This window comes from Pleuronectes platessa, chromosome 14, assembly GCF_947347685.1.
Source record: "Pleuronectes platessa chromosome 14, fPlePla1.1, whole genome shotgun sequence".
NCBI classification, from domain to species: domain Eukaryota; kingdom Metazoa; phylum Chordata; class Actinopteri; order Pleuronectiformes; family Pleuronectidae; genus Pleuronectes; species Pleuronectes platessa.
Window position 1 is genome coordinate 9,592,047 of NC_070639.1, and position 27,985 is coordinate 9,620,031.

Genomic DNA, 27,985 nt, shown 5'->3' on the forward strand with positions numbered 1-27,985 from the left:
TTTTATGAACAAAACATTTTATTTGATTAGAAACTTAGTGCTGACTCAGCAACATGATGGCATAAAATGAATGGGCTATAAAATGTGAGTTAGAGCTGATGTACAACATAATCTTTGATTTCAAGTACAGAGCTGAAAAATAAGACAAAAAAAAAAAAATCAAATACACAATAATTTCATGTCTTTACCCCATACCAGGATAACGATGAACTGATGGTTATGATGAAAGGTTGATATAAACATAAACAATTAAAAAATTTTAGTTGCTTGCGTCATTCATTCAAGCAAATCCAGTCTGACTCCTCAGGTAGAGCAGTTACACTCTTTGGCTTTCAGGCTTTCTGAAATCCTAAGATGAGTGATCAACTCTCTGAAGCATTGAGGAATAATTTATCCCTTCTTAAATCTTGAAGTTTCCTGAATGATGAAGATCAGTGCACAGACATGTTGGTTTTTACTGCTCCATCTATAACCCACAGTTTGCGCTCATGGCTACATTTGTTGATCTTTTTAACGATATATGAAAAACAAAACAAGAAATACATGATAACAACTCAGTTATTAAAAATTATGAATAAAAACTTTGATCGATTCAGGGACGGAATTAGATATAAAATAGGCACATTATCTCTTTGTATCACAAAGATCAGAAAACTCTCAATAAACAACCTCCACTGTCTTCTCCCCCCATCACTAATGTCATATGATGAACATTAGAGCCCGATATGTGATCCTTTCACAGACATCTGTATAATTGTTTAAGTTCGCTGATGTAAAAACATTATCGATTTAACAAAGCAGAAATATATGTTTACATTCAATAGATATTTGGTTGTTTTTAGGCTGTGATAAGGTTCAACTGTAAAATATCAAACCTCAATAAAAAATGAAGTGAATTTTAGCATCACTTTTTTTCTCTCCATCATCCCAAAAAATCCATATTGGTCGGGCTCTAATGAACATGTGACACTATTTGATATTTTTGTATAATACTCAAATGTCCATAAAGAACATCCTAAACACAAAACTGAACATGGAATGAAAAAAATGTCTGTAATATAAAGTTAAATATTAATACAAAGGAGTCATTGCGTCAAGGTCAAGCCTGGGATGGACGGACATGCCTGCTTTTGATTTGGCATCCCTGGTTGTGACGAAATGTAACAGGCAATTAAACAGATCGTTCAGTCAGATCATCTGGTCAATCTTTCAGTAGGGGGGGGGGGGGGAGGGGAGGTTTGCTTCAGGGAAATGAAAGATTTAAAGAACATATCGGTGTATTCACAAGGTTTCCTCCAAGTCACTGTCCTGCTCCTGTCAGCTCTTCTTCTCCTCTGGGCAAACGTAAGACAGCAGCATGTCTATCATGTTCTTGACGATGACTTGTGGCGGATGGACGGCGTGGGGGAGTGGGTGCGCTACAGTCATTTGCCAGGCGTCCACCAGCCGGACGCTCATTCCCTTAAACATGGCCCTGAGCACCTCGTCCAGCTGCAGGGAGTACCAGTCGCTGTTGTACAGGCTCACCTCCTGGTCCAGGGCCCGGAGGTTGGCCGAGCGGATCACCACGAGCGTCCCCGGCGCCCGGTCCAAGAGTCGCACTAGCGCCAGCCGAATGTGGCGCAGCCGTCGTATGTACACCTCCACGGGGAAGGTGGTGAAATGGGACCAGATGCTGAGGACCACGACGGTGTTGGGACCCCCAGAGAGGCCGTCCAGCTCGTTGGAGATGTACCTCAACTCGCTGGACATGACGGTGGAGAAGCTGATGGGCGGGCCGTGGCAGCGGTATTTCAAGAGGATGTTGTGCGCGTTGTCCACCGCCATGAAAGGCCCAACCTTTTTAGGACTGTGGAGGTTGAACTCCTTCAACCCTGAGGAGAGAGAAACACACAGAGGGTCAAGTGTGGGGGGGGGGGGGATTCACACGGACCGAAACAAATCTAAGAGAAAAAACAACCCTCACCTGGGACGAAAGCTATGAGGTACTCAAACCACTGCCTGATGGTGGAGTCTCCGTAAAGGTGGATCATCTTGTCCTTCAAACACCGAATGATGGCAGATGTATCATTGAACTGGCGCAGTGTGGCGCCCCCTAATGGCCTCCATGACTTCTCGTAGTAATACCCCGATGGCGCGAGCATAATGGCGTCCGGTTTTGCACTACTGCTCTCTGCCTCTACTTTATCTGACACAAGTCAAGAAATGGTGCAGAGAACTGAATTAACCTGAGTAGATTCAATAAAAAAAAAAACGTGCTCCAACTGAAATGTTAGTGTCACTCTGCAGGTGAACTGTACCTTTTCTTGGTGGGAGCACAGTGACTCTGTCGGGTCCTGAAGGGTGTATGTGCACTTTGATGTTTACGCCACTAAAACACAAAAGAAGTAGTTCAATGTTAGCGATAGAGGCTAAAGAATACCATTTTTGTTGCCGTCAACAAATCCTATTAGAAGACCAAAACAAACAATGTTAGAGCACAGTCACAAATGGGGTGAGGTGAAGAGAATATCGCCAGACAAAATGAACAAAAGTTATGTGACAGGGCATTTAGAACGTCCCTAAATATTTAAAGGGGTTCCCAGCCTCTGTGACACTTAGCCCCAAACATCCGCCCACCTATAATCCTATAACAGCCTAGCTCTATAAATCAAACTGATAATAGTTGCTAAAATGAAAACGTTCAGCTGGCGATTGACACACTTTCTAGAAGCAGGATGATCGATTTGGGATCAACTGGTGTGTTTTTAATCATTTTTGGACAATGTTGGTCTGTCGCACAGGGGATGGATTTGTTTTTGGTCTTTTCATGGGATCTGTTCAAAGTAAGAAAAACTCCCGATATAACCAGTCTCATCCAAAAATTCAATATTTTCTTCAATCAGTGACAGACCTCTGGAAGAGCAGTGCCTCCTGGTTGCTGATGAGGTGTTTCAGGTAGCCTCCTTTGGCGTGGTTGACTCTGGTGTCGCAGCTGAGTATCTTGGGCTTATAGCAGTACCATGGCTCTCCAGTGTAAAGGTCTGTGTAGTTGCAGAGAGGCTGCTGATCAGGCGGCAGGCACATGTTGCACACAGTAGTTTCAGACAGGAAGCCCAAGCGGAACAGGCTCTTAAAAAACACCCGGTCGGGGCGCTCTTCCCTCAGCCGCTGCAACACCGAGACCGCCTCGCTGGAGTGCACCAGCGTGACCTCGACCTGTGCAGATCCCACCCAGAGGAGCGGGAACAGAGCAGAGTAGAATCCATTCCTGTGGTCCAGCACATTGCCCGCCACACCGGCGCCGAGCTCCGGAGAGTGCAGTCTGGCCAAAATGAAATCACCGCCATAGCGCTTGGGACGGCCGTGGAAGTCGTGCATCTGGACAAGGACCTCCAGCTGGTCGCCCACGTGCCATTCCCTGCCCCCTTTGGTGGGGAGGATGGCGAACAGGCTGTGCAAAGGGTCGCTCGTCAGGCGCAAGGCCGTCTGGGCAGAGCGAGTGAGGGGCCCGGGCCAGGCGATGGAGTCCAGCAGGTAGCGCTCTTCCAGCTCATCTTCGGGGGAGGGTTTCTGGCCCAGCTGAGCACAAAAGGTGTGGTTGTGATAGAAAGTGGGGAGGAAGGACGACTGGATCCTGCTCTGCAGCTGGTAGAGCGCTGAGATCGTGTGACAGTTCCAGTTCTGGAGAGGAAGAGAAGAGTGGTGACTTGTAGAAAGCATGACAAATAAAGGTTAAGTGACTGGCAGATTCAAATGCATTAAATACAGATGCACAATACAGTATGAGTGTAAGTGAATGTAATACAGATTTGTGCAGACCGACTGAGGCCCTGACACTCAAGCTTTTTTCAGACAGGAACTTTCTTTCACATTTGAAGAATGCAGCAGAAGAATGTCCGGGTCATAAAGTTCAACACAACAGGACCATTTCTGGAGCGTCAGGCGCCTGGGTAGAGCAGGCTGCAGGCAGGACATTCCGCTCAACGTTTTTGTTTACAGCACATCAACCCCAGTGTTAGCGTTAGAAGCTCTGGGATCCTGTTGTCTTTCCAAGTTGACATCCTCTGCGGCATCCTTTACGTGTATCGCTTCTTTTTTTTTCTCCTGAGATATTTGTATTTTCACAGTTTTGCGTCTGCCACATGTTAGAAACGTCATCGATTGCCCACTCGCTAGCTGTAAATTGTCCAGACACTTTCCTGCTGCAGTCTAACGTGGGCTCATTTGGACGTTTTCAGGAGATATTACTCGTCTGGCGTGAAAATTTAAGGGAAATGTTTCGAGCAATTTACTTGGAAATTAGCTTTCTCACGTACAGCCCCTCCGGAAAATGTCTAGAGTTCAGTGAAATAAAAAGATACATTTGGAGATGGGTCCTGTTACTTCTTATGCTACCCTATATTATCCAACAGCTAGAACAAAACACTGATCCATCCTCCTTCCTCACCTCCACACTGTGGATGTTGCGGAGCAGCCAGAAGAGTCCAAACAGAGCGAGGAAGAGGAAGATGAGGGCGTATTTGGACAGATTCCGGCACATGGTGACCTGCCTCTGTCTCCCGGAATCAGGCCCCGCGTCTCTCTCTGCTGTCACCACAGCGATGCTGACGGATGAACGCTATAAGACAGAAAAACAGGAAAATCTGCTTCTGCTCTTGAAAGCTAAAAATAGATGTACGGATCATGTGATCATGAGACTGAAGACAAAGACAATTTTTATTGTTTTAGATTTTTCAAAGATGTTGTCTCTGCTGGTTAGATGATTCAAAAATAGTTAAAAATAAAAAAGTATTTTTGTAGGAGATTCTTTTTTCAATTTTAAAAATCATATTGGGCCAGACATAGAAACCAGTCACTAGATACACCATGTAAAGCGGTATAATTTATTTAGTTATTATAATGTAAATAATTTTACTCAAGTTTTTTTGTATTATCATTCCCCAATATGTGAAAAATAAATACATTTTAAGTCATAACAATCCAAGCTCAAGCTCCAGTTATAGATATTTAGAGTTTTTTTAAGTTGTATCATGTGGTCTTTAAAATTTCTCAAAAATTTCTGTTCGGATCAGTTACACTAAGATAACAATTGTCCATCTAAACAAAGTAGCTTAACAAATGTGTGACATGAAAACTCCAATCATGAAAGTAAGTGGACCTTGAGCTGGGATTCGTCAAACTTGCCAATGTCAAAACTGAACGTGGCTGTTTGCATCTCTGGGCAGCAGCTGGACCAATGGATCTGGAGAATGAACAACAAAACAAAAAACACTCTTCTATCACTTCCTCCTCCTCTCTCTCCCTTCCTCCTCTCCCCAAACACTCCCCTGCTCTTCTCTACTTGTTTCCTTTGTTAATAGCAGAAATGACCCCTTTTGCTGACTGGCTGAAATCTTGTTGTGTGGCTCGGCTGCAGCCACTTTCTGTATGGAAGAGTTCTCTGTAGGACTTGTAGACAGAACAGACACCGGCTAAAGAGAGATTATTATTTCTACTGAGGAAGTTGACATCAGTATCATGCAGGACTTGCCTATGCATTCCACAGTCAAATAAATAAAGTAAAACTTGTCTAGATATATGGAAGGTACTTAAATAGAAGGCCTGGCATGGTGGATTAGTGGTTAGCGCTGTCACCTTACAGCAGGAAGCTCTCAATTCGAACCTGACAGTTGGCCGGGGCCTTTCTTTGTGGAGTTTAACCCAACCTTCACAGGACAGGCGATATGGAAAATGGAAGGACACACTCTTAACAACGGCCGGTAAACTCTGACTCGTGCCCACTCACAGGGGCTACTGTCAGGCGTGTTGGTTTATCCTAAATAAGAGATGAGCCGGACTGGTCCAATTTAAGTATTTATTGAGATGCAATGAAAGTTGAACAGCATAGCTATAGACAATTATCACAGCCTAGGCTAAATAAGTTAGCAATAGGTAGTTAATAATGGCCCCGAACAAAAGGGGTTTGATATAATTATAACAGTAGATTTAATATGATTGGTTATGAAAGATTGAAGGGGAGTCACCGCAAATCAATTATGTTCACCCTTATTGGTCCAAAGCTGTAGTCCACCGCCCCTTGTCAAGGAATCCAGGAAGTGACTAGAAGCCGCTCTCCCTGATGCTACTACTACTCTGATAGTTGCTAAGCAAAATGTTCTCTTCTTGAAAGGCCTTGACACAGCTGATGCCATGTGGGCCATTGGAGAAAGGAATATGATGTTCCTGCTATATCCAAACAATGTCCTGTTGATGTAAACATTAGGATCCTCGAAACCAAAACAACAAAACAAAACAATGTCAACAAAGTAACTCTGTCCGACCTCCAGAACTTTATCAGACAGCTGCTTGAAATATATGTGATGTGAATGAGTCTAAGGGAATAATGGTTTAATACCAAAAGTTAGAATTCAGAACAATTATAAGATTCATTATTAACAATATGCAGCAAGGGTTATTTATAAATAATTTGTATAAAGTCCTTATATCTGGCTAAAACTGCTCAAGGCCCCCCCTTCTGCCTTTATTGCAAATAGTACAGTCAGACCCACATACCAGCTAGAATTTAAAATTCCCAACACTACTAAGCTGCTACTCTCTGCTCAGTGCTTGTTTTCAAGCCTGAGCTGGGTTCAGACTCGGGGCGCAGTTGCTTGAAAACTGGGTCAGCTATCAGCCTGGCATGGTGGATTAGTGGTTAGCGCTGTCACCTTACAGCAGGAAGTTCTCAATTCGAACCTGACAGTTGGCCGGGGCCTTTGTTTGTGGAGTTGACATATCCTCCCTGTGTCTTTAACCCAACCTTCACAGGACAGGCGATATGGAAAATGGAAGGACACACTCTTAACAACGGCCGGTAAACTCTGACTCGTGCCCACTCACAGGGGCTACTGTCAGGCGTGTTGGTTTATCCTAAATAAGAGATGAGCCGGACTGGTCCAATTTAAGTATTTATTGAGATGCAATGAAAGTTGAACAGCATAGCTAGAGACAATTATCACAGCCTAGGCTAAATAAGTTAGCAATAGGTAGTTAATAATGGCCCCGAACAAAAGGGGTTTGATATAATTATAACAGTAGATTTAATATGATTGGTTATGAAAGATTGAAGGGGAGTCACCGCAAATCAATTATGTTCACCCTTATTGTTCCAAAGCTGTAGTCCACCACCCCTTGTCAAGGAATCCAGGAAGTGACTAGAAGCCGCTGTCCGTGATGCTACTACTACTCTGATAGTTGTATAAATACAAAAATAAAAATATCCTTGAAAACGAAATCTATGGTCAATGCGTTTTACACAGCGATAATAGTCATTGCAACGATTTAAACAGGTTTTCATTTGCAGTGTACCCCTGCTTTTACCTTTTTCAGTCGTTGTCTTGGAATCTCAAATAAGCTCTGATTTCTAAACGTGAAAGACGCAACACAATAACTTTTACAAAACTAAGCCAGCGTAATTTCTTAGGTCTTTTGGTCATTAATGATAAACCACACAAGCCAAAAAGGACATTGCATATATGTATGTACAATAAATATGGAAGCGTTACCGTGGCGACTGCAGCAACAGCAGTCCCACGGAGACAAAAAAACTAAACAGCAGACAGAGGAAGCCTTCCTACAGTGATCAGCCTCAGCTCTGGATCACTATAGGTTTTCCCCGAGAAGCTTAAATTAAGAAAATTCATATGAACTCACAATAATAATAAAAAATAGGAGCTTGGCGTCTTACAACTTTCTAGGCTTGACTCAGGCAACTGTGACGTCTGTCAGTCCAGCTCCAGTCTCGTCAGACACAGGTGCCTGCTAAAGACTTATCCTATATAATTACCTGAGTCACGTTAACTAATCTTAGGCTTGCTCCAAAGTTGCTGTCTGGTTAGTTAAGCTTCAGCCTCGTCAAATCAGATGCTACGTACAGACCAACAATATTTTCACAGCCGTTATATTCCAAATTCAAGGGCCGCTCCAAAGCTTTGTGACTGGTTGCAGTTAAGCGTCTGGTCTCGTCATAACAGCACCAACTTCCCAGTACACAATATTTTCGCAGACCCTTATTATCTTTGTCCCAGGATCCACATTCAACAGGGTATCTGGCCCGTCAATCACCTCCGTACCGTCGGATCGGACACCCCGTCTCCAGATCCCACTGCAAAGGTGGTTCCTGAATCTCTATCCCCTTAGGACTGATTAAACAACAGTGTGTTTGGCAGTTAAGTCCCTCACTCTTTTTGTGCACGCTAACCCCTTCCTCCAAAACACACCCTTCCTAATATAGGTTGCAGTATTTGCAAACAGTTGTTTGAATCGTCAAATTTTGAAATCTTTTGCGCCAAGCCGAAAACCTCAAATCCCTCTCTTGGTTTCTCTATCTCATTTCCCCTTCATTTCATTCCATTCCTTTATCTCATTCCATACCATTTCTTTATCTCATTTCATTTCATTGCATCTCAAAAAACATAGAACTTTATTTATATCTTATCTCCAATCTCTCCACCGCACTCTCACTACTATAACAATGACTATGTACTAATACAGAATTTGCTTTAACAGGTTTCTGCCTACCTTTTGATTTAGAGCTCTTGTGAGAATGCGGAGGATCGATCGGAGCAGCCTAGACCTCGAGGTCTGCGGTCTTTCTGGTCAAAAGATTCCTTCTCAGGATCACGTCCGTCAAAAATTCTCTTTAGGATCACGTCGGGGTCACCAAATTGTCAGGCGTGTCGGTTTATCCTAAATAAGAGATGAGCCGGACTGGTCCAATTTAAGTATTTATTGAGATGCAATGAAAGTTGAGCAACATAGCTATGGACAATTATCACAGCCTAGGCTAAATAAGTTAGCAATAGGTAGTTAATAAAGGCCCAGAACAAAAGGGGTTTGATATAATTATAACAGTAGATTTAATATGATTGGTTATGAAAGATTGAAGGGGAGTCACCGCAAATCAATTTGGTTCACCCTTATTGGTCCAAAGCTGTAATCCACGCCTCTTGTCAAGGAATCCAGGTAGTTGATGTTCCTGCTATATCCAAACAATGTCCTGTTGATGTAAACATTAGGATCCTCGAAACCAAAACAACGAAACAAAACAATGTCAACAAAGTCACTCTGTCCGACCTCCAGAACTTTATCAGACAGCTGCTTGAAATATATGTGATGTGAATGAGTCTAAGGGAATAATGGTTTAATACCAAAAGTTAGAATTCAGAACAATTATAAGATTCATTATTAACAATATGCAGCAAGGGTTATTTATAAATAATTTGTATAAAGGCCTTATATCTGGCTAAAGCTGCTCAAGGCCCCCCATTCTGCCTTTATTGCAAATAGTACAGTCAGACCCACATACCAGCTAGAATTTAAAATTCCTAACACTACTAAGCTGCTACTCTCTGCTCAGTGTATCCCGACCACATTTTGCAATAGTGACCTGTTGTCACTGGATCAAAGGGCGCCTGATCCAGCAAGACCATTACAAATGGAGAGAAAAATGACCAAAAACAATAAGACTATGAAAAAAAGACACCAAGAGACGCAAAACATCCACAAAGGATACACTATTAACATAAAGAGCCTGGAGACTACCAAGACCAGATTTCAAACCAGTGGAGCTGAGCTCCAGCTCTTGTAAGTAGGACAGGTGTCAGGGCCCAGGGGGGGCGTTGTTTCATTAGTTGTCTATTCTAGTGCTCTACTAATGAACCCTGCACTTAAAATAAGCACCTATATGTACTCTGTTATTATGCACTTTAATCAGTTTATCCTTGTGTGTGTGTGTGTGTGTGTGTGTGTGTGTGTGTGTGTGTTCTCTTTCACGATGCCCCACTGCAGATCAACAAAGTGATGTGAATTTAACTAAAAATACAATGTTCACAAATAACAAACTGGACCCAGTGGATTCACGATCAGTGTCTGTACCTGGCTGTGTATTGTTAGGATTTCAATATTTTAGCTATAGTGTGTGTCTAACTCAACTCTAAATGAATAAAGATAGAAGTAGTTTGAGCCAGATAAGGCCTTCACGCAAATGATTAATAATAACCCTTTCCTTCCAAGTGTTTAATCTTGAAAATTAGAATGTGTCTGCGTCACAATGCTGTTTCGTTGTTTTGGTTAAATTGTTTTGAATGTCTGTACAAACAGAACATTGTTTTGATATAGCAAGAACACAATAATCTTCTCTCCAAATGTCAACACCGTTGGCCCACATGCCATCAGCTGTGTCAAGGCTGGTCAAGAGATGAACATTTTGAGACTTGTCACTTCCTTATTCCAAAGCCAAGAAGGAGGGGCTACGCCTGCGCACTTTCGAGGCGGAAGAACCACGATCTACTGTTATAAATTAGACAGGCGCCGGCTGTTTGATGCGTTCTGATGGGTCTCGTGTTCTGATGCGACTTGTTAGATGCCCATTGCTTTGCTGATTGTTATCTTTCATTGCTTTCTAAATAAATACTTGATTGAACAAAGCGAGTTTGGCTCATCTTCTCATATTTAGGATAAACAAACACGCTTAACAATTTGGTGACCCCGACGTGATTCCTAAGAGAAGTTTCGATGACGAGATCCTGAAAAGAAGTCTTTTGACCAGAAAGACCCGAGACCCCCAAGGTCCGAGGCTGCTCCTATCGATTCTCCACATACTCAAACCAAAAGGTAAGCAGAAAACAAATTCTGTTTAGTTATGGATTCTGAGTGTGCGGGGAGGAGAAAGGAGGTAAAATAATATGTGTAATATTTTTAGGAGGCAATGAAAGGCTACGGCAAAGCAATGTTAATCAAGGGAATGAACAAAGGTTGTTTGTAACAGCAATAAGTCTAAACAGTGCAGAGTCTTGGCGCAACAGATAAGTCTGTGACGCACAAATCCTTAAATCTAATTCAGATTAGAGAAGAGACACACCGGTGATCGGGACTAAAAGAAGAAAGACGACTTGAGCAAATGTTGCATCTCTGCCAACTAAGTTAGTTAGTGTAGGATTCTGGAGGAAGTTGAGTAGCCTACACAGAAGTGAGGTGCTTGACTAGCCAGAACCACCGTTGCTTAAATCGGTCCTAAATTTAAGACGTCTAGATCATAAAAATATTATTGTCATTCTGCAGGTAGGAGTTGGCCTGGTCTTACGAGACAGGAGCTTTAAGAAGACACATCATTGTTTCAATTGGGTACAAATAACGGAAGGCTGTTACGAATAAAGACTTTGGAAGAGGAAATTACTATATAATAATTATAAATTAATATTGATTATATAATATAGGGAGTTCTTTATGAAGGAAAGTGTGGCAGAATGACTTTTATTAACTTTGTTTTGTTTGTTTCAGCTGTCTCACACATTTGTCCTTTGTATGTGATATCATGTAATGAAGCAGACGATGACTTTTGGAAAACGGTTTGAACACATATACTCAAACGCTGACCAATCTGCTGCTTATTGAAATTCAGCTTGTTTATCATTAAATATTTTATGAAATGCCAAAGATTTCTGTCACTTTTCTGCCACTTTTTGAATCTTTTATTTTTATTGTCCACTTATTTGGCTACTACTCCTCAAAATGTTAAAGAAATTGTTGACCACAAAAGAAGGGTCTATGTTTGTCTTGTTTTGATTATTTGTATATTTGCCTTTTCAAATATAATCTTATATAATCTACTTTAAACTCAGTTACGCGAATCAGAATATTAATCACTTTTCTGTTTGTTTTCCTTTCAAACTCTGGGATCTGGGCTCCATGTCTCCACAACCCACTCCCATTCAGTGACAACTGCACCTCTTCTACCCCGACAAACGGCGAGTATCAATTCCACAAAAGGATCTTCACAAGGCTAAGATCCAGATCATTGACTCTTAAACTCCACTGACCAAATGGACCAAAAAAAAAATCGCACTGATGTTATAATAATTTTTTTTTTTGGAGCAGATCTGATAGGAGCTGAAATCTGAACAGCTTTCCCCACACATCCATTATGGTCACACAGAACCAATGTGTGCACTATGATAGGAAGTTCTTGAAATACATTTTTTCCAAACCAAACCGCCCCTGGTGGCTGGGCCTAGAGCCCTCTCCACCTTACGCACCATGACATTTTTCTGGATATTTGGGCAATAATAGAAGACCGGATTGTGTGACATGTTAAGACCTGATCTTCCTAGTATATTAGGAACATAGAGGCTGAAATGATGTGAAATTAAGACACAACACAGATGACGAGAACCCTTGGTACTGTTAGAATAATCTATCATGCTCCGTCTAAACAGTTATGATCACGACAAGGAAGAGTCTTGAAACAGAGCAACAAGTTAACTCTGTGTTCAGATCCCACAGGTTTTAACTTTTAATATCTTTTTAAAATCAAGTCTTTTAAATATCACAAATAAGTGATAACGTCATCCTGAAGAATCGATTCCGAGATCAGACTATTTTATTTTCTGGCATTTATAGTCATCTTTTCACAGCAGCATGATTTAGACAGATGGACGGACTGTGAAACAATATGAAACGAAATTGTGATATTTTGTTTTTCTCTTCTCACAGGTAGAAGAGAATTTGTCCAGAGGCTTAAACTTGAAGCGACACTGAATGTACACGATGGCTGTGTAAGTGCTCCACATATTTCTACATCTATTTATTTTTGTTCTTGTTTTATTTGCATGTGTCCTCTTGCAAAGGAAACACTTTCCCCTCATCAGTTCCTCGGCCAGTTTGAGACCTCGGTGTCCGAACAGAGAGCAGATCTCTGACCCCTTAGAAACCTGAAGCTGACGGGTTAACAGTCACGCGTACTGTCTCAGTATCGGCACGGCTGTCTGCCCCAGCAAAACACCCCAACAACAACAACAAGTGTACAAGGCCCTGGAGAGCAGCAGTTAATGTCTGCCCTGTGTAAATCAGAACTGCTACAGTAACAAGGATCAGAGGAATATTTTTTTAATACATGCTAGAAATATATTAGCTGCTTAATCCATATATAGACGAGCTGAGATATTCTATGTTAAAACTAAGGGCCGTTGAAGGCAGGACAATTATTGGAAAAGTGCTGAAACAATCAGACAATTAACAAATGAGAGAAATGTTTTACTTGGAAATATTTGTTTAAGTTATATGCATTTGCTACTTTCTTGTTATATGCAGCAAAAATTGGGAAACAAATGGGTCTTTTTATTTTGAAGATTTCCTTTCAGGCCCTTAATGCTGTAAAGTATAACAAGGTTAATCAGCGGTTTGCAAGTACAGGTATATTAGGCCAGATGAGTTTGCATCTAAGAAGAAAAGATGATGCAGCAGCTTCCCCGCAAGAAAGTCATAAATTATAGAGACCGCACCAGTGGAGTATTAACTAAAAGGCAGAGGATGGATACTAAGAGCTGGATCTGCTGATACAGCATGGCCTGCCACTGCTGAATGTATGAACAGAGGGAAAAGGAAAAATAGAAGAGAAAGTTGGTCTGAATGTCTCTGAATTCCTGGTGACTCATGGTGGGAAGTAAATATTTGTAAATAATGTTAGAGACCTGCAGTACTGAAAGTACACAATACCTCACAAGAAGCACAGGTTCTGAAAACAAATGTAATTTTATGGGATGAAGTCCAGTTTGGGAGCCACATGGTTTATCCTCTATAAAATATCATGTGAAATGTGATGTCTTGAAGAGTAAAGAAATCTGCGGATCCTCACGTCCGAGAAACTGGAATCATTAAACAATGAATTAATAAATACTTCAGTCTAAATGTAAACTGGATTTCTCTCTTATCTTCATCCAAGTTGTTGTGTCTCCACAGGTCAACACGATATCCTGGAATGACACAGGCGAATACCTCCTGTCAGAATCTGACGACACATTTTTGGTTATTACGAGCCCATACAACAAGAAGGTTGGTCTTAATCAATAAAGAGGTTATCACAATTAAATACACAGGTCCATCTTACTCTGAATTTTTTTTAACGTAGGAACAAGAAAAGGAGGTAAAACAGCTTGATGTAGCACTTGACCACTAGTAGATTACTTGTACTGAAAGCTTTGGATGCCTATTTTATTACAAATTTTACATGTTTGTAATATAACCGTCATACCCCCAACCTGGCTGTAACAAGCCACCAGCGATCACACTGAGATACAGTGCCTTGCATAAGTATTCACCCCCTTTGGACTTTTCTACATTTTGTCATGGTATAACCACAGATTAAAATTTATTTCATCGTGAGTTTATGTAATGGACCAACCCAAAATAGTGCATCATTTGGAAGTGGGGGGAAATATTACATGGATTTCACAATTATTTACAAATAAAAATCTGAAAAGTGTTGTGTGCATATGTATTCACCCCCTTTACTGTGAAACCCCTAACAAAGATCTGGTGCGACCAATTGCATTCACAAGTCACATTTGCAAGTCACATAATTAGTAAATAGGGTCCACCTGTCTGCAATTTAATCTCAGTATAAATACACCTGTTCTGTGAAGGACTCAGAGTTTGTTGGAGATCATTACTGAACAAACAGCATCATGAAGACCAAGGAGCTCACCAAACAGGTCAGGGATAAAGTTGTGGAGAAATATGAAGCAGGGTTAGGTTATAAAAAAATATCCAGAGCTTAGAACATCTCTCTGAGCACCATAAAATCCATCATAAGAAAATGGAAAGAATATGGCATAACCGCAAACCTACCAAGAGGAGGCCGTCCACCCAAACTGAAGAGTCGGACAAGGAGAAAATGAATGAGAGAAGCAACCAGGAGGCCCATGGTTACTCTGGAGGAGTTGCAGAGATCCACAGCTGAGGTGGGAGAATCTGTCCACAGGACAACTATTAGTCGTCTACTCCACAAATCTGGCCTTTATGGAAGAGTGGCAAGAAGAAAGCCATTGTTGAAAGGGATCCATAAAAAATCCCGCTTGGAGTTTGCCAGAAGCCATGTGTGAGACACAGCAAACATGTGGAAGAAGGTGCTCTGGTCAGATGAGACCAAAATTGAACTTTTTGGCCTCAATGCAAAACGCTATGTGTGGCGAAAACCCAACACTGCCCATCACCCTGAGCACACCATCCCAACAGTGAAACATGGTGGTGGTAGCATCATGCTATGGGGATGCTTCTCTTCAGCAGGTACAGGGAAACTGGTCAGAATAGAGGGAAAGATGGATGGAGCCAAATACAGGGAAATCCTTGAAGAAAATCTGATGCAGTCTGCAAAAGACTTGAGACTGGGGCGGAGGTTCATCTTCCAGCAGGACAATGACCCTAAACATACAGCCAGAGCTACAAAGGAATGGTTTTGATTAAAGAATGTTAATGTCTTAAAATGGCCCAGTCAAAGCCCAGACCTCAATCCAATAGAGAATCTATGGCAAGACTTGAAGATTGCGGTTCACAGACGGTCTCCATCCAATCTGACTGAGCTTCATCTTTTTTGCCAAGAAGAATGGACAAACCTTTCCATCTCTAGATGTGCAAAGCTGGTAGAGACATACCCCAAAAGACTTGCAGCTGTAATTGCAGCGAAAGGGGGTTCTACCAAGTATTGCCACAGGGGGGTGAATACTTATGCACCCAACAGATATCAACTTTTTTGTTCTCATTATTGTTTGTGTCACAATAAAATGTATTTTGCACCTCCAAAGTACTATGCATGTTTTGTTGATCAAACGAGAAAAAGTTTATTTAGGTCTATTTGAATTCCAGTTAGTAACAGTATATAATGGGAAAAAGTCCAAGGGGGGTGAATACTTATGCAAGGCACTGTATATCACTATACAATTTGCATCAATAGCAATATAAAAAAGCTCAGTAGATATCAATACACTGCTTTTGTATTGCACAGTGAGAAGGTTTAACACATAACTGATCTGCCGCGTGTGTGTTTACTTTCTAAAACAGAGAAGAGTTTAAAACCACAAGCATCACTCAGAAGCAAATGCTGGTCTTTAAACTTAAAAGAGATAATATGTGACAGTCATCATGATAATTATCATATCGACTGATCTCTATTTAAAATCAGATTTAATAAAACTGTCATTTCTTATACCATGTTTTTCTTATGTGTCGTGTTGTGCTGTAGTCTGATCATATCATTGTGTTTCAGTATGTTGTTTGTATTATCTGTACCTATATTATTGTATCACAATGGGAATTTTCTGATTAGATAATTTTTTTTTTTTTTTTAAAGAATTGGTCAAAACATAAATAAAAAATTTGATTAAAATATAACATTTTTAGTTCTAATTAGCAGAACATGTATTAGCAGCAGTTGCCTGTCATCAGTGTGCCTTCCTCTCTCACGCCCTGAATCGCTGATCATGATTGACGTTTAATGAAATGGTTTCTTTACACAGAGGTAATGCTGGCGCAGTGAAAGACCTCAAGGCTAAACTATTAACCAGTCTGGGCAGATTCTTATCACTCCACCATCCAAGAGCAAATCTATGACACAAGTGTAAGGGAAATGTAACATGTGACCATAATATAATCATGTTTATGTATACTTGGATTGATCATCATTGAATCTCTAACAAATGTAACTGTGATGTTGCTGTTTCCTGTAGAACTGAGTGAGTGCTGGCCTGATTACTCCAGTCACAGTAATCTAATTAGTCCGGACACAGTGTGATAGTAATTAGCTATCCAGGCATTATGATTGATGTAAGGAACTACTTTGATGTTCCTTACACAAATTCACCTAACAAAGACCTTACAACACGGGGGATTTGTGGTGGTTGTAGACACTAAGAAGGGATCTTGGAGACAGATGTTACACTCCAGGGGTCTGAGAGCAGGGGACAGGATATCCGTCACCTATTTCCTTTATATCAAAGAGGCTGATCAATAAGTTTGTTCCTCTCTAGGAGGAGCTTGAAGATGTTTGAAGTGCTGCTTCTCCTGTGTCATTAACTGTTTAACAACCCCCTCCCGAATGGGTGGGGTTAGCCAAATGTATAAATACCAACCACTGTCTTCTGTCTGGGTGCATATGACAAACTCAACTCTGTTGTATGTACCATGCTCGAGCATTAAAGTGTGACAATACTGTAAGAGAATTGTGTCTCGTTTCCTCCTTGCTAAGGTGGGATTATTATTAATTGCCACGACAATTTGGGGGCTGGTCCGGGATCCTAACTCATTCACGCTTCAAACCATTCTCAAGACCAAGTTTAAATCTGCGCGCAGTCGGTGAGAGGATTTTCTTTTTATTAATTATTATTGCCCAAGACCCGAAGTCTACCTCTCCTGAAGGGCAAGTCGTAATCGACTCCCAGGGTGAGAAGAGGCTGCTTGTGAGATTATGGAATGAAGATTGTTCGATACGGCATCTGACATTTTTCTTTGAAGGAGGATACAGTATTGAAGAGCACGGGGTGACGCGTGAGGTAGAGTGATATTACTTAGGGGTGATGACCCATTGATAAAGGAATTAATAAGAATACTATCAATTAATGTCATCTATTTGCTGGTAAGTGAGTGACTGCGAATTGAATTTAAATGGGGAAACTTAATATCAAACCTTTTACTGAAGTGTGTGATCTAATGGGATGTGCAAAAATTATGTGTGTGATACATGGTGATGACTCCTGTAAACAGCTTCTGGTGTGAAAAAAATTGGGATTTCCTGAGAATGGAAGTTTTTGTATAAATCAAATACAGGCGCTACAAGATTAATTGGTAAAACATAAGAAAATGAATGGTAAAACCAAAATTAATTGGATAGCATTTTTGATGTGGAGGATTGAATCTGAAAAAAGAAAAGAAAAAAAAGAAACAGGCAACAAAGTAGTGAACAGGGGGGCAAGAGGGAGGGGAGGGAAACTAATCAATGTCCTCAGCTCTCACATTCACAGAAAGAACTGGATCTCCTCCCTGCCTCAGCCGCTCATCAAAGCCACCTGAACCAACAGCCTGCTATCTCATACCGAGACCTCCAAGGACAGTCTGCCTCAACAGGACACACCACATCAGGCGCAGCATTCGCTCCAACTCCATGTCACCAGAATCAGGGTGAGGCTGCTGCAACCATCGCGGCACAAGACAGTCTTGGGTCAGACAGACTCAGTCCCATCTCAACAAGAACAAGAGCAGACGCAGATGCAGTGATTTATGTCTACAGAGCCTGGACACCAGAGGAGATGCGCTGAATTTCCAGTGAACTGTCAGACATAGCGTCACAAGGAGGGCCTGCAATTTTCGAAGTACTGTCCCAAATTGTATAACAGTAAAAGCAGACTTTGAGAGAAACCAGAAGTCTCTTGCTCCACAGCATGAAACTGAAATGGCAAGGGGCCAAGTATAAAGGGACTGGCCAGAGACAAACATGCGCTATGACTGGAGAACAGATGCGGTTTTGCGGACATGTGAAGAGACTCTATGAGAACAACCTGCTGAAAAGGTGGTCAGATTGATTAAAGTCTTCAAAGATAACCGCTGAATGTTGCCACCAGAAGACCCTGACCACTGTGCGAGAGACTGTAACACGACAAGGGTGAAAAGGGGATCCACTGGACTTATTTTTCACGTATCCCAGAGACTGCACAGAGGATGAGGCATGGGTTGAGGCAGAGGCGGAGGAGACACCAGATTCAGGTGAAACGCACCCCCAACACCACACGTACAAACATTACAAAGAATTGTTTAACATGGCAAAAAGCAAGTGGATCTGAAGTTTTACCTGAAATATCTCTACAGGTAGCAGGCAAAATATCTCATTTCTGGTTGATTCTGGGGACGCAAAACAACATTATCTTCCAAAATTGGGTGGTATATATATATTTTCACTGTTGGGGCATCAGGCACCAAAATTAAATAATCATATACCACACCACGGTCTGTTACCAAAACAGATGGGGATATAAAATACATGTTGACTTGTAAATTTGTTAGGAGGACACCAAATGTGGTCTTAGGCTTGATTTTTGCATTGTAAACAGGAAGGGGTTTAAGTCACCAGAACATGAGATATCCATAGTGAATATGTACAACCAGATCATGGTTAGCCACTGTACCTACACCAATGGGACCTGTTACCCTCTGGGCCAAGGTATATAACCTCAGATCTGCTTGAAATAGCAAACACACACACACACACACACACAGCGTCATGCAAGTATCTGACTTACATTGCACAGCAACAGTTAGTGAAGGAACAGACATAAAAAAAAAACTGTTTCCAGGAAGATTAAAGAAAGCAATTGTATTAGTAGTGATTGGGTGTATTATGATAATAAATTGTAAGCATTGACTGTTGTGTTGACCCCACAATAGGCAAATCTTTAATATACTTAACCCATCACCAGATGTATTTCTAGCTAAAGCAAATGATGTGCAGTGGGAAAATTTGGCACACATGGTCACTGAGTGTTCACAAGATTGTAAATGGGAGGATAGGGGAGAAGGAATTCAATATTCTTCCTCAATACAAACACACAGATGCCCATTTTCAGAGCATTTTTATGGGGGAAAACGAAAATGTGTATTTAGAACAAACCGCTAAATTTAAACAAAAGGTTTGCAGTTTAACAATTGACTCTTCAGAGTTACAAAAAGTGCAACAAAATGTATGGACTAATGATAAGTATGATCTGGGATTATTTTAAACTGAACATCTCAATGTGACACCAGAGAGCACATAACGTTAATGTTTGAGCGCACATCCACTCAATCCAGAAGCAGCAGCAGGGATAACACCAGAATTTAAAAACTGGTAGAAAACCGGAGTCATCATTCCATGTGCACACTCACCAGTAAGAATGCCTATTAAATAAATTAAAATAAAACAAAAAAGAGAGGATAATATAAAAGATTCTCTGGTTCCACCAGAAAGCATGTAGTTTTTGTTTATTTTGAATTGTTGATTTTGCTAATGCATTTTTCAGTGTCCCAGTTCATCCACACTCTCAGTATTGGTTTGCTTTCACAATTCCGGATAAATCATATACGTTCAGACGTATGTCCAAAAGTTTTGTGGAATCCCGCGCAGTCAGGTCACGGGTTATGCAAGTGAGTCTGGAGGACTTGGCATTACCAGCGGTAAGCGCGCTGATATAAATGTTGATGATTCGATGATTTGTTCACCAACAACGCAGGCCTTTAAAGTCGACACAGTAGCATGCTAAAATATCTTGCAGACCAGGGCCACGAGGCCAGCCTGGCTAAGCTGCAATTTGTCCAGAGAAGTGTAACTTTCCTAGGACACAAAATTTCTAGCAGCGGTAAAAACATTGAGCTCAAATGAGTGGAAGCCATCCTAAAGATTCTAACACTGCGTTAAAAAAAACAATTAATGTAATTTTTTTAGGGATGACGGACTACTGTAAACAGTGGATCTGTGATTATGCTTCCCTGGAGGCTCCACTCCGGTATGTTATGCATGGCCAAGGACTGACACCAACCGACAACCTGACGTGGACGACAGACGCTGACACAGCATTCACCTAACTACAACAGACTGACTTCGACACCTACACTGGGACCACCAGATCAAAACAGATCATTTACACAGACTGTAAATGAGAAACGGGGTTTCATGACAACAGTTTAGTGCAAACGACCAGTGGCGTATTTCTCCTCAAAGAAATTAGATAGCTTGGCATTGGGTCAGCCTCTCTGTCTAAGAGCAGAATGATATCAAGAGGTCACATTGTTAATGCCATATTCTGGATCGTCCATTCTGCTAGAGCAGCAACCTAATTCTATTAACAGCCATTTTACTCTGTAAAGTGTGAAGCTCACACTAAAGGTGATTCTGTTTTTCAACAGGTAATGCTCAAGCAGATACAGTAGCAGAGGAAGTGGCAACTAACCAACATACTGTTATTGATATTCCTTTTTCCTTTCTCTCACAGATTTAGCAGAAGCACAGAGCCATGCTAACAACATAGAGAAAGCAGAATGTAAATGTTTTAACAATGTATGTCAATCTAAGGACGGCCGTCCATGTGTGTTTAAATGTTTATTTGTTGTTTTGTTTGTTTCTGTTTTATTGAAAATTGTCTGGTTTCCCAAACTACTCCTTTACGTTTTATTTCAAAATGTTTAAATGTTCTGACAGGCAACACTACAGGAGGCCAGGACGTACAACCCCCTGGCCAACCGATTGATCGCTTGCAAATGGAGTTCATTGAACTAACACCATGTGAAGGAAATGAGCATTGTCATGTGGCTGTTGACATGTTTTCCCTACAGATAAAGCAGATACCCACCGCTTCCAAAATAAATCTGACAGATACTGTACCTGTCTCCATCTTCGTTTGATGTATATATCACTATCATCAAAAAGTCCAGGAGGAAGAAGGGGTTTGGCCTTCAACAGAAGAATGTGGTTGGGTGTAAGTGTTTCCAGGTCATTAGGGTCATCGGATAGTTTGGTTATTGGGCGACTGTTGAGAATGGCTTCAATTTCACAAAGAATAGTGCAAAAGCTCTCATCATCCATGGTTTGCTGTTTGACAATGGAATACAGCACCTTTCTTATGAGGCGAATGATCCGCTCCCATGTTCCGCCGTAGTGAGATCCAGCAGGAGGGTTGAATGTCCATGCTATTCCTCTTTTTGCCAAAGCACTTTGAATTTTGTTGTGATCCAGGGTTCTAAGAGCTTCCCTTAGCTCTCTTTCAGCTCCAACAAAATTGGTGCCGTTGTCTGACCTGAGGTTGGAGATTTGCCCACGTCGACACATGAACCGTCGGATGGCATTTATGCATGAATCTGTTGTCAGTGAGTGGGCTGCTTCAAGGTGTACTGCCCGGCTGGTCATGCATGTGAAGATTACGCCATACCTTTTGACCATGCTGCGACCTCTTTTGATGTCAATAGGGCCGAAATAATCCACGCCTGTATTAGTAAACGGTGGCAAGTCTGGCAGGAGTCTTTCAGCTGGAAGGTCAGACATTTTCTGTTCTCCAACTCTCCCTTGAAGACGACGACAGGTAACACAATCAGCAATGATTTTCCTGCAGGCTGAGTTTGCATTTGTTATCCAGTAGGTTTTTCGAAGTGTAGATATCATATGATTACGTCCAGCGTGACCCACTTGCTTGTGAATATGTTGTAAGATAATTTTGTTTATGTATTGATCTTTAGACAGAATTATTGGATGTTTTACTGTTTCAGGCATGGATGCTTTTCTCAGGCGGCCTCCTACTCTCAACAGCCCATCTTGGAGTGTGGGATCCAACCTGTAGATGTCACTGTTGGTTGGCACAGATGATGCTCCTTTCTCCAAGAGGGAGATTTCCCTGTGAAATCTTTGCTGTTGGCAGAGGCGTGCAATTTCCAGTTCTGCATTATGTAAGTCATCCCGTGTCAATGGTTGAACATTTATCTTTGCTTTGTGTTGATGTCCTTTGTTGCATGTTTTACCTTTTTTCCTTAGCTGTTGAAGTAGGTCTTTAAACTTCAAAAACCAGGCGACTGAAGTTTTGAGTTTTTCCCAGTCTGAAAAATAGGTTAGAAGCTTGTTCATAGTATTGGATGCATCATCAACAACACAAGCATTAACTGTGAGGTCTTGTTTGACCTCGGGGTCATCCAAGCTGACGGCAGGTTTGTTTACCTCCTGTTTTGGCCAGGTCCTTTCCTCAGTCAGCAGAAACTCTGGTCCTTTGAGCCAACGTTCACATTTCAGAAAATCATCAGCTGACAGTCCTCTTGAAGCCTCATCAGCGGGGTTCTGTTTAGAGCCTATATACCTCCACTGGGCCACCTCTGTAGCTTCTCTTATGACAGCCACTCTGTTCGCTACAAATGTGTGGAATCTCTTTGTTTCACTTGAAATGTAATTAAGCACCGTCGTGCTGTCGGTCCAGAACACTGACTGGTCCAATTCCAGTTGAAGCTCCTTTGTAATCATCTTGTCTAGTCTGACAGCTAATACAGCAGCTGTGAGTTCAAGCCTTGGTATTGTGGTTTGTTTCATGGGGGCGACTCTGGACTTTCCAACCATGAAAGCAATGTTAACTTCATCAGAGATGCCTTTCAATCTCAGATAAGAAACAGCGCCGTATCCACACTCACTAGCATCTGAGAAGTGATGCAGCTGTGCATTGCTTACCTTTCCAAAGTTCTTCGGCTTGATACACCGTTCCACCTTTAACAGTGACAATTTATGCAGATTTGTCAGCCACTGTGTCCACTTCTGCAGAAAGGTTTGTGGTATTGTGTCATCCCAACCAATTTTTCTTTTGCACAGCTCTTGTAGCATCAGCTTAGGAGGCAGTGTGAATGGTGACAAGAAACCAAGAGGGTCATAGATAGAATTAACCACTGACAAGATTCCACGGCGGGTACATGGACGATTTTCCAGTGCAATCTTGAACATGAACATGTCTGTTTCTGCACACCAGTGCAATCCAAGAGCTCTTTCAACAGGTAAGTTGTCTTTATCCAAATTGAGCTCTTTGGTTGCTTTGGAACGATTTTCTTCAGGGATGCTGGCAAGAACTGCTCGACTGTTGCTCATCCACTTTGAGAGCTGAAAGCCTCCTTTGGCACATGCAGCAGTGAGATCTTGTACCATTTGCAAAGCTTCCTCTTCTGAAGACACAGACTTTAAACAATCGTCCACGTAAAAATTTTGTTTGATGGTCTGTAACACTTTGTCACTGTAATGAGCCGTGTTGTCATCAGCAACTCTCTTTAACGCATAATTGGCGCAGCTCGGTGATGAAGTTGCTCCAAATATATGAACTTTCATTCTGAAGTCCACCAACGGTTGCATTACATTTCCATTATGCCACCACAAAAATCAGAGAAAATCAACATGTTTCTGAGAAACTTGGACTTGGTGAAACATAGCTTGAACATCAGTCATGATGGCAACTGCTTCTTGCCTAAATCTCAGAAGAACACCAAAGAGGGAATTTGTGAGGTCAGGACCTTGTAACAGCTGGCTGTTCAAAGATGTGCCTTTGAAACTTGCTCCACAGTCGAATACAACTCTCAGGGTTTTCTTCTTGGGATGATACACCCCATGATGTGGTATGTACCAGATTTTACCTTCAGTTCCGTTCAGTTGCTGTTGAGGCACCTGCTCCGCATAGCCACTTTTAATAACATCATTAAGGAAGTGCACATACTCCTGATGATACTCTTTGTTCCTCTGAAACTTTCTTTTCAAACTCATGACTCGTTGTTCAGCAATGCATCGATTGTTTGGCATTATGACATCATCATCCTTAAAAGGTAAATCAACACAATAATGGTTGTTTTCAAGACGAATTGTTTTTTCCATAATGTGGTGAAACCTCATATCTTCTCTTGACATTAAAGTGTCATCACATGACCTTTCATTGAAGTCTTGGTTGTATTGTGTGATTAACAACTGTTCCACTTTATCAATGGAGATCCTATTGACAGTGACAGTAGGGCAGCCATTCTTCCCTGTATCACTTCCACTTCCTTTAAGTGGGCCGTTCACCACCCACCCCAATAGGGTCCGAACAGCATAGGGTCCATCATTACAGCTGTTAATGATTTCCCAAGGCTCCAAAAGCTTTGAGGCATTTGTGCCAATCAACAAATCCACTCCAACTTCAAGCTCGGGAACTTTAATCTTTCGCAGGTAAGGCCATCTTCTGAGATCCTTTTCTGTCGCAATATTGTTTCTTGTAACTGGCATGGTTTGTTGAGTGTAAACCTCAGGTAGGTCTAGAAACCTGTTGTCATCATAACCAGCTACTTCCAGTCCAGTCAGAACATGAGTCTTTACAGTGTGTGCTTGTCCCATAGTTCGCAGGAAGATGTGTGTTTGGATACTGTCCATGTTCAGCTGTCTCATCAGGCGTTCTGTACAAAAGGTAGCTGAGCTTCCTGGATCAAGGAAAGCGTAAGTGGTCAAAATTTTGTTTCCATTCTTAACCTTTACTTGTACAGGTACAATTGAGAGAACACATTTCTGTGTACCGGCCCCAGTGTGAGCACAGGTCTGCTGAGGGACAACAGTGTTGTTTGACTGTTCAAATGTTCTGAATTTAGCTGGATTGTGAAGCATTGTAGGATGTCTGAAGTTACATACATCACATGTTAGATGTTTTTTGCAGCTCTTGCTGATATGACCTGGTTTTAGACAACCAAAACAAACACCACTTTGCCTTAAAAGATCAAGTTTCTCACGATGCACTTTGTTCTTAAGATGTACACAATCTTCTATTGCGTGATCCTCTTTACATATGCAACATGATGTAGTCTTGCTTTTTGATAAAGAAAAGGCATGGTAGAGCGGTGCAGACCTTATACCTGCTGAAGTGTTTACAGCTGCCACAGTTGCTGGATTTTTATTCCTGGGTGGAAATCTTGGGGGAGCTTTTCCTTTAAGTGTAGCAGTTTGTGTGTCTTGTAGGTTACCAAAAACAGGATCAGAGAGAATTTTGATCTGATGTTCCAGAAAGTTGACCAAATCAGAGAACAAAACTCTACTTCCTCGTCTCTCCTGTAGGTCACAAACAGCTGCTCTCCATCTTTCTTTTAATTTGTAGGGCAGTTTCATCACAAGCTGTTTCAGGTTTGATGGTACATTCATTTCTGCCATATATTGTAGACTTTCCATCATGTTGCAACATCCTCTCAAGAACAACATGTATGTTTGAAGAGCGGCAACATCTTCAGCTTTTATTGGTGGCCAACTTAAAGCTTTTTCCATGTAAGCTGCCCCAATCTTCATTTCATTGCCGAAGTGTTCCTTTAACAAATACTTGGCTCTGTGATAGCCTTGATCATTTGGCATGTGATAGCAGCTTCTGACCAGTTCTCTAGGCTGCCCCCTGGTGTGCTGTTCTAGGTAGTACAAGCAGTCCTGGAGATTATTGACTTTTCTTTCAACCCCCTGCTCAAAGGCCATGATAAAAGATCCATACTGTAGAGGGTCACCATCAAATATGGGTATTGCTCGAGGTGGAAGAGATGCTGAGTGTTGTTGTTGAACCAGCTGAGCAGTGATTTCTGTTTGTCGCTGCATAATGTTGCCAATGTCCTGTATTTTATTTTCATTTGTGTTCATTTGTGGTGTGGTACAAACATTGCTTGACCTGTGACCTTGCAGTGAATTGAAGACAGTTGTATGGCCTCCTGGTGGTCTTTGTAGGGATTGCATGGGTTGTATTGAAGTGAGGGTTTCCCATGGTTGTGTTTGGGCAGATTTTCTTTCCTTAGGGCGTGCATCATGCCGGTGTGAGGGTGGTTGCTGTGAGGGTGGTTGTTGCACTGGTTCTGACTTTGACCTTTGTGACATTTCCATTTTTGATTTTGTGGCTTTATTGAAATATGAGTCCATTCCATCGGATGGTGTAGAACCACTTCCCACCACACTGCTTTCCAGTATGGCTATTTTAGCTGTAGCAGCAGCTAGTTGGGTTTCCATTTCCAGTTGTTCCTTTTGTCTTTTCAATCTTTCCTCTTGAGCCTCCAGTGCATGTTTCCTCTCCAGAGCAGCCATGTGTTGGATTAGTGCTGCCTTTTCAGCTTTTGCTCGTAAGCATGCAGAGCTTGTGATGGAAGATTTAGACGAAGATTTAGACTTAGATGAGACCCGTGTTTTTCCAAGGGGGGAAACATTTGAAATACTATCATTGGGTTGAATCTCATCCTCCTGGTCAACATTTGGTTGAATCTCATCCTCCTGAAGTACAGACTCTTTGTCACAATGTGTTTGAGCATCCTTCAACCATTTATACACATCACACATGAACTTTTCCTTTGCTTTAAATTTCTGTTCAAACCATGTTTGCTGCCTTTTCCATTCTTCTTCAGGCAGTGGCATTTCCATCAATGCATCATGAGTTTCAGCAGCAGCATCACACAGTTTATTAAACTCCTTTATAAGATTTTCAACATTGCTCAAAGAATCAGTTGTTATTTTGACAGATAACAGATCATCGATCTGCAACTTGATTTTGGATGCTTGATTCAAGGTTAACTTCCGGTTCTTTTGTAGGTTTTCGATTAGTAATGAAACACCTTTTGCAGTTAATTTTCTCTCTCTTTTTGCAACATCACTTTTTACAGCACGTTCTTCAAGTTTTGCAACATCACTGTTTGCAGTTGCAACATCACTTTTTGCAACACGCTCCTCAAGAATAACATTTTCAACATCAGCATTTTTCTCCATTTCCACACTGTCAATATGTCAACATGTGACGTCAGCAGACAATAGCAGTCATTCACAGGTGATGATCATTTTCCTCCATTTTCCAATTAGCTTTCCATTTTCATTACCTTTTCCATTCATCAACATTCATGACATCCAGTTCCAAAATCCAATGCATCAACACAGTCCAGTTCCATTAAATCACTCAAACAGGCTCAGTTTCTTTGTTCGTGCAGTTTTATTGTCTGCTGTTTCCTTTACCTTTCTCATCTGGCTCTGTCTGGTGAAGAGGGGGAAGGGGTTGCAAGCTCCATGGCCTCCTCTTGATCCACACAGCAGCCTCTTTCCATCCAAGGCAAAGCTCCTTACTTGTCCTCCATCCAGGGCAAACAGTTTTTACTTGTGTGGTGACTATTCAAAAAACAAAACTTGTCACCTGATGGTGGTTTGGGATGGTTCTTAACTCGATTCCAGAGTGAATAAAAAAGAAAGGTTGCGAAGGTTATGATGTCTTTGGGTGAGGTTCCCGTTTATTTCAACAAAAAGGATAAGGCAAGTTGACAAACAAAAAGCTTCTCTTGATTCTCTGGCTGTCGTGTAAAAACTGTGTCTCTCCCACCACCCCTCAACTCAAACTAATCAGCTCTCCTGATCTCTAACAGCTGGGGCAGATTATGGGGTAAAAGAAAGGAACAGAAACAATACTGCACCCTTGTGGAAAAGTAAATACCTACACAACATAAAAAATGGCTCCTACAAGCCTTATACACACAGGTAAATGCAGCAATCCCGCAACCAGCAGAGGGCCAGTTGCATAATTGGAAACCAGGAGACTGGGTGCTGATAAGTCCTCCACTTGAGACGGAGGCCCAGGGAGAGAGTGTCGCTTCCCTCACAGACGAGGAACAAAGCAGAAGAAAGACGACAGCTCTCACTGAGGTG

At 41.6% G+C, this 27,985-nt stretch overlaps 1 protein-coding gene across 4 annotated transcripts; it reads right to left on the minus strand.

Moving 5' to 3' along the window:
* On the minus strand, positions 1–27,703 carry LOC128455678 (NXPE family member 3). Of its 4 annotated transcripts, none has more exons than XM_053439437.1 (6): positions 27,172–27,703; positions 4,430–4,600; positions 2,894–3,663; positions 2,301–2,371; positions 1,967–2,188; positions 1–1,874 (listed from the first exon to the last, which is right to left on the minus strand). In XM_053439437.1, exons 1-6 carry the CDS (start codon positions 27,178–27,180, stop codon positions 1,318–1,320), a joined length of 1,800 nt encoding a protein of 599 aa, XP_053295412.1. In that variant the 5' UTR covers positions 27,181–27,703; the 3' UTR covers positions 1–1,317. The 4 variants fall into 4 exon arrangements, with proteins under 4 accessions (XP_053295412.1, XP_053295410.1, XP_053295409.1 ...); XM_053439435.1 differs by having other exon boundaries at positions 27,305–27,699; XM_053439434.1 differs by lacking the exon at positions 27,172–27,703 and adding an exon at positions 5,141–17,431 and having other exon boundaries at positions 1,967–2,182.
* Between the last annotated feature and the right edge of the window lie 282 nt (positions 27,704–27,985).